The sequence below is a fragment of the Manihot esculenta genome, chromosome 13 (genome assembly GCF_001659605.2).
Source record: "Manihot esculenta cultivar AM560-2 chromosome 13, M.esculenta_v8, whole genome shotgun sequence".
Classification (NCBI taxonomy): domain Eukaryota; kingdom Viridiplantae; phylum Streptophyta; class Magnoliopsida; order Malpighiales; family Euphorbiaceae; genus Manihot; species Manihot esculenta.
The window spans coordinates 3,015,958-3,027,283 of NC_035173.2; the positions used below are offsets into that span (position 1 = coordinate 3,015,958).

The 11,326-nt window shown below is 35.8% G+C and overlaps 1 protein-coding gene across 5 annotated transcripts; it reads right to left on the reverse strand.

The window, feature by feature from the left end:
- Positions 1-865: 865 nt before the first annotated feature.
- On the reverse strand, positions 866-11,326 carry LOC110629788 (E3 ubiquitin-protein ligase RGLG2). 5 transcript variants are annotated; one of them, XM_021776897.2, is made up of 11 exons: positions 11,103-11,326; positions 10,342-10,730; positions 8,962-9,187; positions 8,759-8,872; positions 8,565-8,662; positions 2,748-2,827; positions 2,526-2,631; positions 2,294-2,421; positions 1,948-2,188; positions 1,717-1,773; positions 866-1,633 (listed from the first exon to the last, which is right to left on the reverse strand). In XM_021776897.2, the coding sequence occupies exons 2-11, from the start codon at positions 10,585-10,587 to the stop codon at positions 1,553-1,555; spliced, it is 1,377 nt and encodes a 458-aa protein (XP_021632589.1). In that variant the 5' UTR covers positions 10,588-10,730; positions 11,103-11,326; the 3' UTR covers positions 866-1,552. The 5 variants fall into 5 exon arrangements, with proteins under 5 accessions (XP_021632589.1, XP_043805580.1, XP_043805581.1 ...); XM_043949645.1 differs by adding an exon at positions 10,889-10,931 and having other exon boundaries at positions 8,565-8,872; positions 11,103-11,306; XM_043949646.1 differs by adding an exon at positions 10,889-10,931 and having other exon boundaries at positions 8,565-8,872; positions 10,342-10,764; positions 11,103-11,306.

The window sequence follows — 11,326 nt, forward strand, 5'->3', positions numbered from 1 at the left end:
TTGCTTTTTAATATAATATATTATTAATATTATAATAAAAATTTTATTGTATATATATTTTTATTTTAATAATAAATAAAATGTTAAAAATATATTTATAAAAATTAAATTTTTACATAATAAAATAAATTATTGTAAAAAATATATAAATATATTAATCCATGATAAAATGTTATGCAAAAAAATTTTTACTATTTCAGAATAGTGTTAATTTATTAATTTGATAATTTTTTGAAATCATATTTACTCTAATCTAGTTAAAAAAATTATATATTTTTATTTTTCTAATATAAATAATTATATAGAATAAAAATATATGATGGATTAAAATTACAATAAAAAATATCAATAGTAATGAAGCATTAAACAATTAAAGTATTAATATAACTAATATTAGATGAAAACTGTTGCCATCGCTATCCACTGATATTAAAGTTTAGTAAACTCTAATTTTCTAAAAATATAGTTCCTCAAATAGAGTTTATTTTATTTTTATTTTTTTATGCAATTAAATTTATTTATATATGATTTTATACTTAATTAATGTTTAAAATCTTTAAATTTTTTACTCTAAAATTAAAAATCATGCCTATTAATTGAATTTCTTATTTTTTTTTATGCTTATCTTTTTTATTTTATAGCAAGGTTGCATATTTAATTAATAGTTTTTCTTATATTATTTTGAATCTAAAAGATAAAATAAAATATTATAATTTACTCTCCATCAATCAATAATTTCAGATTCAAAATCTAAATATAAAGGAGAAAATGTTTTGTTTCTTTGAGGGGATTTTATAAAAAATATATATATATATATATTATTTTATAAAATAAAGATAATAAAATAAATTAATACCCACACTAGTTTCAAACCAAAAGCTGCCATGCAATAAAAATTAGTGGAACAAACACTCTATATACAAATCTCGGTGGCAATACAGAAAGAATTTATCTTTCTCATGGTCACCCTCCTGCAATAATAAGACTAGTGGTGCATGCGTACAGCAAATCCAATATAATTTGCACCACTAAATTTCTAAACCTTAGCCAAAGTGTAGATTTCCACAATCAAACAAACAGATCTAACATAACCTCCAACGACTAGAAAAAGAAAATGTGGACTACAAGTCCTTATCATCTATCTGCTCTAAAACCAAACACACCCAACAGTCTAAAATAGTCTTTCAATAGCTAAGCTTCTGCCAAAATCACACAGTGAAACAGAAGCTTTGATGAAGAATAATGGCTTCGGGAAGACATTGTTTCAAACTCTTTCTCGAAAATATTTACCAGGTCAACATTTATACACTTCCCCTGCAGCTTGATTTTCCTTTTGACTCATGCCAAAGAATACAAACATATACCAAGATATGAGCCACACTCCTGTCCTGTGCATCTCAAAACTGTTTCCTTCTTAGTGAACAAGAAATAATGAGGAAATACACAAAAGGCTAAGCTGTCCCTGCTTCAGAAAATGAGCATTTGAATCAGCTTCACTGAACCAAACTCACTGGTGGCAGAGACCAATCTCAGAGATGCGTATTGGAGATTATTAATAGAGCCTGATTCTAGTATTTATTGAGCTTCGACAAATGGGGCATGATTGCAAGTCTTCTCCGCACTCGCAACAAGTCTGAAAAATAGGGGGGTCGGCATGGTTATTTTGTTGTGGGATTGATGCAACTGCAAAATAACACAAGTAAACAAATGGTTTACCTGATGCCCGCAACCAAAGGCCATGTCCTTTCTATTAGTAAGACAAATGGGACAAACCTGTAATTTTAAGAAAAAGAGACAGATTAGTAGAAAGAAATCCAGCATTGAAAGAAAGATTGATATATTTGTTCATGCGTCAAGAGATATACAGATTTAAAAGCAAACGTAGCAGAATAGAAAAACTGGCGAATGAAATTGCATTGAATTTCTTTCAAGTGAGGGTTTTCGCACCTGATTATCATAAGTAGAAGTAGAACTTGAATAAGGAGCTGTATTGACAGGCGTATCATATCCAGAAACTGGTGAGTCATATCCAGAGTAGGAAGGTACAGATGAATCATATCCAGAATAAGAAGGTACGCGTTGCTGAAAGCTGCTTGAGCGTGAAGTTTTTCCACTGTTGCTGAAAGAAGATGGTCCACGAAGAGGTGGGGGCAGAGGAACCCTCTCCGAAGCATTCCCTGACCGGCGACTGATTTTCCAATGGAAGCAAAGCAATGAAATTTAGAAAAATTTTAGATAACAAAGACAAAAAGTCTATTAGCAAAAAGCCTGCACATTATGGCTTTGTAATTACCCCAATAAACCAAGCTCAATAGTTGCTTTGTATTGAGCAGGTATTTCCATCAATGCTGCAAGAGCAAACTCTGTCTCCTTTCTGGACTCATTCACATTTTTTGACATTATTTCTGTGAAGTTTACAAACTAAGAAAACAGAGAAAAACAATTGTTCAATTAATCATATCTGAAATATATGAAGAGAAACTTAAAACACTTGGTTAAGTGTACATATATATAAAGCTGCCTACCTGAAAATTATCAAAGGCTCTAGCAGGGATATTGTCATCAAACTCTCTCATCATATCCCAAGGTCCATCACCAACCCCAACTAAAATTATTGATAGAGGGTATTCACTGCAATGAAGCAAGTATATGAGGAAGTGGGTAGGAAAACTCAAGCAACGTATTTTTCCAAAAATGTTTTTGCTCTCTTTTCAATGTTTCAATTTCTTTGGATCTTCTTGGATTACCTTGCTTTTACAATTGCATCAATTGTCTTTTTCTCCTGTGGACTGAGTTGACCGTGCTGTGTATCAACACTCCTTGTTACCTATGTGAGAGTAGTGTAGGAAACTTGCAAATGTCAACTAAAAATGCATCAAAATAAACATTTTTCAGCTTGCAAAATCAACTTTATTAATAGCAAAGCATCATAATCAACTTCAGCTTCATGGAACGATTCACAAACAGCATTTCCCACTTCTGAGGGAGCAAGTTTTAACTACTTTATAGAGAGTTGACTATAGCACATTTCTCATCACCTTTAAACATCAATGCATAACCATATTTCTGAAGCACAAATGATGGTATTATGTTATGTCAGTGAACTACCATGAATTAGAACTGTCCAAGACCTAAGACCCTACAGATGAGGTCAATGAGAGTTGTTAAAGGTATCCCATTCCCTCCCATGTAGAAAAGAAACACTGTTAGCAAGTGAATCAGGACCTGTTCCATGTAGTCCTGGTCTTTAGGATTGTCCTATTCTTTAGCTGATTTTCAGCAAGACTTTTTGTTTTATTGTTAAGCAAGAAGTGGCAGTAGTGGTCACTAGTTTTTAGCTATTCTAAGTTTTGCTGTAACTCTATAAATTTGCAGTTTTGGAATTCAAATATATAACTTTCCTAATTACTAAACTACAACAGTGGTATCAGAGCCCTATTTCTTACGGGATCTGTGAGAGTTTTTTCTGAGTGACTTGTGAGTTTTTTTCTGAGTGTTTATCTAAAATTCTACTGCTGTAAGGAATTTTTTTAATGGAAGGAGAGAGTTCTTTCTCAGTGGTGGCTCCACCAGTGTTTGATGGAGAAGACTACCAGGTATGGGCAGTAAGAATGTAAGCTTTTTTGGAAGCGTGTGATTTGTGGGATGCTATAGAGGATTATGAGGTACCTCCTTTACCAGGAAACCCAACGGTGGCTCAGATCCAAACACACAAGGAGAAAAAGACTAAAAAATCCAAAGCGAAGAATTGTCTTTTTGCTGCAGTTTCTCCTAACATCTTCAGTAAGGTCATGTCACTTGGTTCAGCTAAAGCCATCTGGGATTTTCTGAAGAAAGAATATAAAGGAGATGAAAGAATCAGAGGAATGAAGGTGCTGAATCTGGTTAGGGAATTTGAAATGCAGCAAATGAAGGAGTCAGAAACGGTCAAAGTGTATGTAGAGAGGCTGTCTGGCATTGCAAATAAGGTAAGGATACTTGGAGATGAATTTATGGACAATAGAATTGTTCAAAAAATACTTGTATCATTACCTGAAAGATATGAGGCAACTATTGCTTCTTTGGAAAATACTAAAGATTTGTCAAAGATCAGTTTGGCAGAATTAGTAAGTGCGTTGCAGGCACAGGAACAAAGAAGAATGATGAGACAAGAAGGAACCACGGAGGGAGCTTTGCAAGCCAAATGGCAGCAGAATTCTGGAGACAAAAACAAAAGGTGGAGAGGAAAGAAAGGAGCAGCAGGCAATTCAGAATATGCTGCCACTGAAAGCAACTCCAACACTAGCAGCAAAGGAGGAAAATTCCCTCCTTGTCAGCATTCTGGCAGAAAAAACCATCCTCATTACAAGTGTTGGAGAAAGCCTGACATGAGATGTAGAAAGTGTAAGAAGCTTGGGCATGCAAAGATAATTTGCAAAGAGAAAGAAACACAGCAGCAGGGTGAAGCTCAAGTTGCAACTCAACAAGAGCCAGAACAACTCTTTGTTGCTTCATGTTTTGCGTCAAAGACATCAAGCAAAAATTGGCTTGTTGATAGTGGTTGTACAAACCATATGACCAATTGTGAGGAGCTGTTCAGAGAGCTTGGCAAATCTGCAAGTTTAAGGGTCAGAATTGGAAATGGAGATTACATCACAGTAGAAGGAGAAGGGACGGTAGCCATTGAAAGCCCTACTGGTATTAAAATAATTTCAGAAGTTCAGTATGTTCTTGAAATTGACCAAAATTTGCTAAGTGTGGGACAGTTGCTGGAGAAAGAATTTAAGCTTGTGTTTGAAAATAAAATGTGTCTGATCTCTGATCCTAGAGGTCAAGAATTGTTCAGAATTAAGATGCGGCAAAGAAGTTTTTCTCTGAATCCTTTGGAGGAGGAGCAAACGGCTTTTCCGTGTCAATTTACTTCCGCAGACACTTGGCACAAACGGATGGGGCATTTTCTTCATCAAGCTTTGCTATTCATGCAGAGAAATGATCTTGCAAGAGGTCTATCGAATCTGGAGGAGCATCTCACAAGTTGCAAAGCTTGTATGCTTGGGAAACAAATTAGATTTCCATTCAGAACATCTACATGGAGAGCTACAGAGAAATTGCAGCTAATTCATACTGATCTATGCGGTCCGCAGTCAACTCCTTCACTAAATGGCAGCAGGTATTATATAGTCTTTATTGATGATTTAACAAGAATGTGCTGGATATACTTTATGAAATTTAAATCGGAGGTTGCTGAAATTTTCATAAAGTTTAAAAATTGGATTGAAAACCAAAGTGGCTGCAGAATTCAGGTCATTAGATCAGATAATGGCACTGAATATACATCGGAGAAATTCAATTTAGTTTGTGAAGAAGCTGGAATTGAGCACCAACTCACTGTCCCCTATTCTCCACAACAAAATGGGGTCAGTGAAAGAAAAAATAAAACCATTATGGAGATGACCAGGTACTTGTTGCATGAGAAAAATCTTCCAAAAAAATTCTGGGCAAAGGCGCAAATACTGCTGTTTTCTTGCTGAATAGACTGCTTACAAGAGCAGTGGGAAAGAAAACTCCATATGAAGCTTGGCGTGGAGTCAAACCTGATTTAACCAATCTTAAAATTTTTGGTTGTCTCTGTTTTTCACATGTTCCATAGGTAAAAAGAGACAAACTTGATGAGAAGGCTGAAGAATGAGTTTTTGTTGGTTACAGTTCGGTGTCTAAAGCCTATAGAATTTTTCTTCCTCGGACAGAAAAAATTATAACCAGCAGAGATATTCAATTTCTTGAAAGTGAACAATGGGACTGGAATGAGGAGTCTCAAATAAAAAAACAGATTGTGTCCTTTGTTCCTGATGAACTAGAAGATGATCAACCTGTCAGGGGAACAAGAACACTCTCAGACATTTATCAAAGGTGCAACATTGCTGTTTGTGAACCAGCTGGTTATGAGGAAGCAAAAATTGACAAAAATTGGGTGAAAGCAATGGGGGAGGAGCTGGCTATGATAGAAAAAAATCAAACATGGGAGCTAGTAGTAAGACCTCAAGATAGAAAAGTAATTGGGGTGAAATGGGTTTTCAGGACAAAGCTAAATCCTGATGGCTCATTGAACAAGCATAAAGCAAGGCTAGTGGTGAAGGGCTATGCACAAATTTGGGGAGTTGATTTTTCTGAAACTTTTGCTCCCGTAGCAAGGCTGGACACAATCAAAATACTGTTGGCATTGGTGGCACAACAAGGTTGGAAGCTTTTTCAGCTTGATGTGAAATCGGCTTTTTTGAATGGTACTTTGCAAGAAGAAATTTTTGTAGAGCAGCCCGAAGGTTTTACTGTGCCCGGACATGAAGAAAAGGTCTGCTTGTTAAAAAAGGCTCTTTATGGGCTAAAACAAGCTCCACGAGCTTGGTACAGCAGAATAGATGATTATTTGCTGAAATTAGAATTTGAAAAAAGCTTAAGTGAATCAACTTTGTATGTTAAAAAGGTTGATTCTGAAATTGTAATCATCTCTTTCTATGTACATGATTTGCTTGTTATGGGTAATAATGTTGCAAAGATTGAAGAATTCAAGCAGGAGATGATGAAAGTTTTTGACATGACAGACCTTGGTGAAATGAATTATTTTCTCGGAATGGAAATAAAGCAAGTTCAGAATGATTTTTTTATATGTCAAAAGAAGTACTAACTGTCACGGACCCGCATTTTGACACTCAATTGGGACCATGCGGCACTTGACTTGAACGCCTTCAAGCCAAGTCAGCCTTGAGGATCACCCAATTCCCTGTGAATATGAATATCCTAATTAGTCACGGTTTCACTCGCGAACAACAAAGCCAACAGGCAGCATTCAATTAGAAGCCTCACAGTAGGCACAAAGATAAAAACTGGACATGAGAATTCATGAACAGGCTACTTATTTTATTCCAAGGGCAAAATAGTAATTATACATTATCACCAATACCATCGTTACAATAATTCTCACCTCCCTTGTAGATAGGGGGGACGGTCTACAAAGAGTGAAAGCACAGCTCAAGATCTCCGTATGCCTATGGTAGCCAACTGGGCCCAGCCCCTGCTGGTGGGCGACTAGTCACTCCCCCCTAAAGAGCCTTAGGAACAACTTGGCTTGTGGCAGGAGGAGACATCAATATGTCTCATATGACACACCCCTCTAAATAAATAATCTAAAGGGAATTACAGAAATCTGACACGACACTTGGCTTACTTCTATTTTACACTAATTTATCCCAATATTATTTCTCGAAAACTCTACTGTTGGAAAATTACAGTTTTGGTCCTTGAGATTCTAGGACCCTAACACATCGGGTCCACCACGCCCGAGAATTTTTTTCAATGTTGAATCGAGAGGTAGAGGTGGAGAGGGGGCTAACAAGCTTATTTGCAGGCTGTACCGATGCCCACGTATGGCCTAGTGCATGCCCAAGGAAATTCTGAAGAGATTCAGAATGGGTGAATGCAAAAGCGTGAATACTCCAATGAATCAAAAAGAGAAGTTGCAGAAAGAAGATGGAGCTGAAAGTGCTGATGAAGGAGTGTATAGAAGCCTGATTGGATGTTTAATGTATCTTACAGCAACAAGACTTGACATTTTGTATCCTGTAAGTGTCCTATCCAGGTTTCTGAATTGTGCCAGCAAAATACACATGATGGCAGCTAAACGTGTGCTTAGATATCTCAAAGGAACTCAAGACGCGTTAAATTCAACAAAAGTCAGAATTTCAAGCTTCATGGATATTTTGACAATGATTGGGCAGGGTCCTTTGATGATATGAAAAGCACTTCTGGTTATTGTTTTACTTTTGGGTCATGGTGTTTTTCTTGGTGTTCCAAGAAACAGGAGATTGTGGCACAATCAACTATGGAAGCTGAGTTCGTAGCAGCAACAGCTGCTGCTAATCAAGCACTATGGCTTAGGAAGATTATGGTGGATTTGTAGCTGAAGGAAGATGACAACACTGTGATATTTGTAGATAACCAAGCTGCCATAGCTATATCTCAAAATCCAGTGTTCCATGAAAGAACTAAGCATTTTAATGTTAAGTTTTATTGCTTGAAAGAAGTCCAAAACAGTGGTGAAGTGAAGTTAGTGTACTGCAACACAGAAAATCAGATCGCAGACATATTTACAAAATCACTTCATGTTAGCAGATTTGAATTTCTAAGCTGGGAGTATGCAGCTCCTGATCCAAGAGGAGAATGTTAGCAAGTGAATCAGGACCTGTTCCATGTAGTCCTGGTCTTTAGGATTGTCCTATTCTTTAGCTGATTTTCAGTAAGATTTTTTATTTTATTGTTAAGTAAGAAGTGGCAGTAGTGGTCACTAGTTTTTAGTTATTCTAAGTTTTGCTATAACTCTATAAATTTGCAGTTTTGGAATTCAAATATATAACTTTCCTAATTACTAAACTACAACAAACACGTCAAATTTTGATGATGATGATATGCAATGTTTCAATTATTGTAACTCATAGAATAATATATAATAAAGCTGACTAGTTAAACATTCTACGATTCTGGCAATCCTAACTTGCTCTGAAAGAGAAAGGTCCGACTTGATGTTGACTTACCTGTCCATCAGCAATTATCAACAGAACATGGTACTGTCCACCACTTTGCTCAACAATAGTAATAGCCATGTCAATTATGGGCGCAAAAGATGTTGGTCCTGCCATAGAAATATAAAAATGTGCATTAAAACTAGGTGGTAGAACATGATTAATGCAGTAACATAGACAGACTAATGGAATAATAGAAGCCACACCTGCAAGTCTAAGTTGGGGAACAATTTCTCTGTATCGCGTCAGCACTTCCTCAAATCCATTACAGAATTTTTCATCTTGATGAAAACTGAAGACATCTTGATCATGCGTTGATGCTGCAAAATACAAAAGACAAATATGATCTCCACATTCCAAATCTTAATTCTATACGGAACAGCCAAGAGAGCGCTTCAGATGAAACTACCATCTCCAAAACCAAAACAAGGAATTAAGTTATCCTCATCAAATGCAGATAAAGTCCGGCCAATAATTGATATTGCCTGTTCATATGGATTTTGCCCATTGCCAATGTGATGTAAGCTTCGTCGATTGAATGATCTTGCCCCTGTCCACTCGTTACTTTTTGTGAAATCAATGCCAACAATGAGATTAGAAGACTCCAGGCCAGATTGAGCAAGAGCAGCAGTAACCTGTACTTAACAATCTCAATTATTTACCGTCACAAGTTCAGTACTGAAATTATCTAACAAAGAGGCATTTTTCCATGGAAAAAATATGCACAACAAAAAATTATTAAAGAATATGCAGAGAGATATTAAAGTAGCAGAATAAAGAAAAATGAGATAAGTTCTGGGATTTAATAAATTGATCATATATTAAATTCCTCCCAAGTTCCTGATCTCCTAATGTTATAAATATCAACAACATGAACCTCCATCTGAATGCCCCGACAAAAGTTTTCTAGAAACATTTTTACACAACTTGTCGTATTTTTGTCACCATCATTTCAACCACAACAATCCATCTCATGCTTTAATTGCATTTTTCTGCTTAATAATACAGAAATTTTAGATTCCATTTGGTTGTCACAGATTTTCAAAGATGAGATATTTAAATTGACACCATATTGAAAATTTTACAATAAATTTTATAATTTTCACTTGACACATAAATTTAAATGCACAACCACTTAAATGGACTATTCAGTAATTTACTAGCATCTTATAGTGCCACATGCATACTTCTAAACATGATAATATTTCAAACATTGTCATGTCAAACCAAATTCACACCCTTTTCAGCAATATCCTTCAGGCTTATCCAAAACGTAGGGTCATAAAAATCCCATACAAGGATTGGCAGTCATTGGCTACTCCTCTCCTGGTGTCCCCTTCCAAAAATGTTATTTCCATTCTGCTCACCAGCTCAACTTAAATATGATGAAAATAGCTTCAAAAAATGGTACTTGGCAGCTAAATTTGCATCGAGGGATTTGTTGTGACCCACAATCAACCAGAACAATTCACCCTATAATTTGGTCGCACTATTATGCTGATAACCAAAGATTTTCAAGTCAACAAACTATCTATACTCAAGATCAGAAGCTTAATATCACTATTATCATCATCAATATCTGTACCCAACACCCCTCAGTAGATCATGGTCCAATCTCAACCAAGAACTAACCACAGCTATACCTTCATATCTATCCCTCACCTTGGCCTTCAACTGTCTAGTCACTAGAGCCCTTCAATCTTATTGCATAAAGGGTAAGAACAAAAAGGTCAATAAAAAACAGAAATATATCACAATTCATAAATATACTGAAGAATCATTGTCCAACCTGATCCAAGGTCTTGTAATCATCAGAAATCCTGGAGTACTTCCTATCCAACCTCCTCTGTGGCTGAGGCCTTTCTGCTTCATAACTGTAAGAAGTAGAGGGCTGGTGGTGCTGAGGCATGTAATATTGGTTTTGTTGAGGAGATTGGTATGGATATGGTGATGCTTGTGGGTATCCGTACTGATTCCATGATGATGATGATGGAATATGTCTCCCACTCGACCCTTTTGAGCTCTTCCCTCCCATCAGCTAAAGAGCCCTTCCAAATTTCAATACTCAAAACCTCTCTCTCTCTCTCTCTCCCCCTTATCAACTGCTCCAGAAATTTGCAATAATGGCGAATTTGGAGTATTAAACTTGGCTACTGTGGACTTATTTAACTCGTCAAACTGAAGAAGGTAAAGGTAATTTATAAGGAAGTTTCTGAGTGGACCAAGAAAAATAAATCACAAAAATGAAAAAAGACCAAAACAATTATAAGTCGTCTAAACAAATGATCAATTCAAAGATCTGCAGAGAATGAAAATGTTCTTCAAATACCACTTACCTGTAAATTGGATGGAAAGCTAGATAAAAAGAAAAAAAGAAACCTAAAGCAAAATATATAAAAAAAAAAAACGAACAGTATCAGAAGAGAAGCTCAAATGGATTTTGATTGATGTTTGAGCAGGCAAGATAAGGACACTGAACTGATAATGGAAGCAAGCAAAGTATATCAAAACATCGATACAAGTAAACTCACAAGCAAGCAAAAAACCAACCTTTCTTGGTCAACTCCAATTGTGGCAGCTACTGTTCATCAAAAGATTACAAATTCAAGTGAAAATTTTGAGATTGCGATTGATTAGAACAAGCTAGCAGAAAGAAATGCTAAATCATTTGCATTGATAAGAATGATAATTATTTAAAAAAAAAAAAAAACTCTGGACATGGACAGAGAACCCCACAGCGCAGATGGGTCTCTTTTTTTGTTTTTTTAAATGTA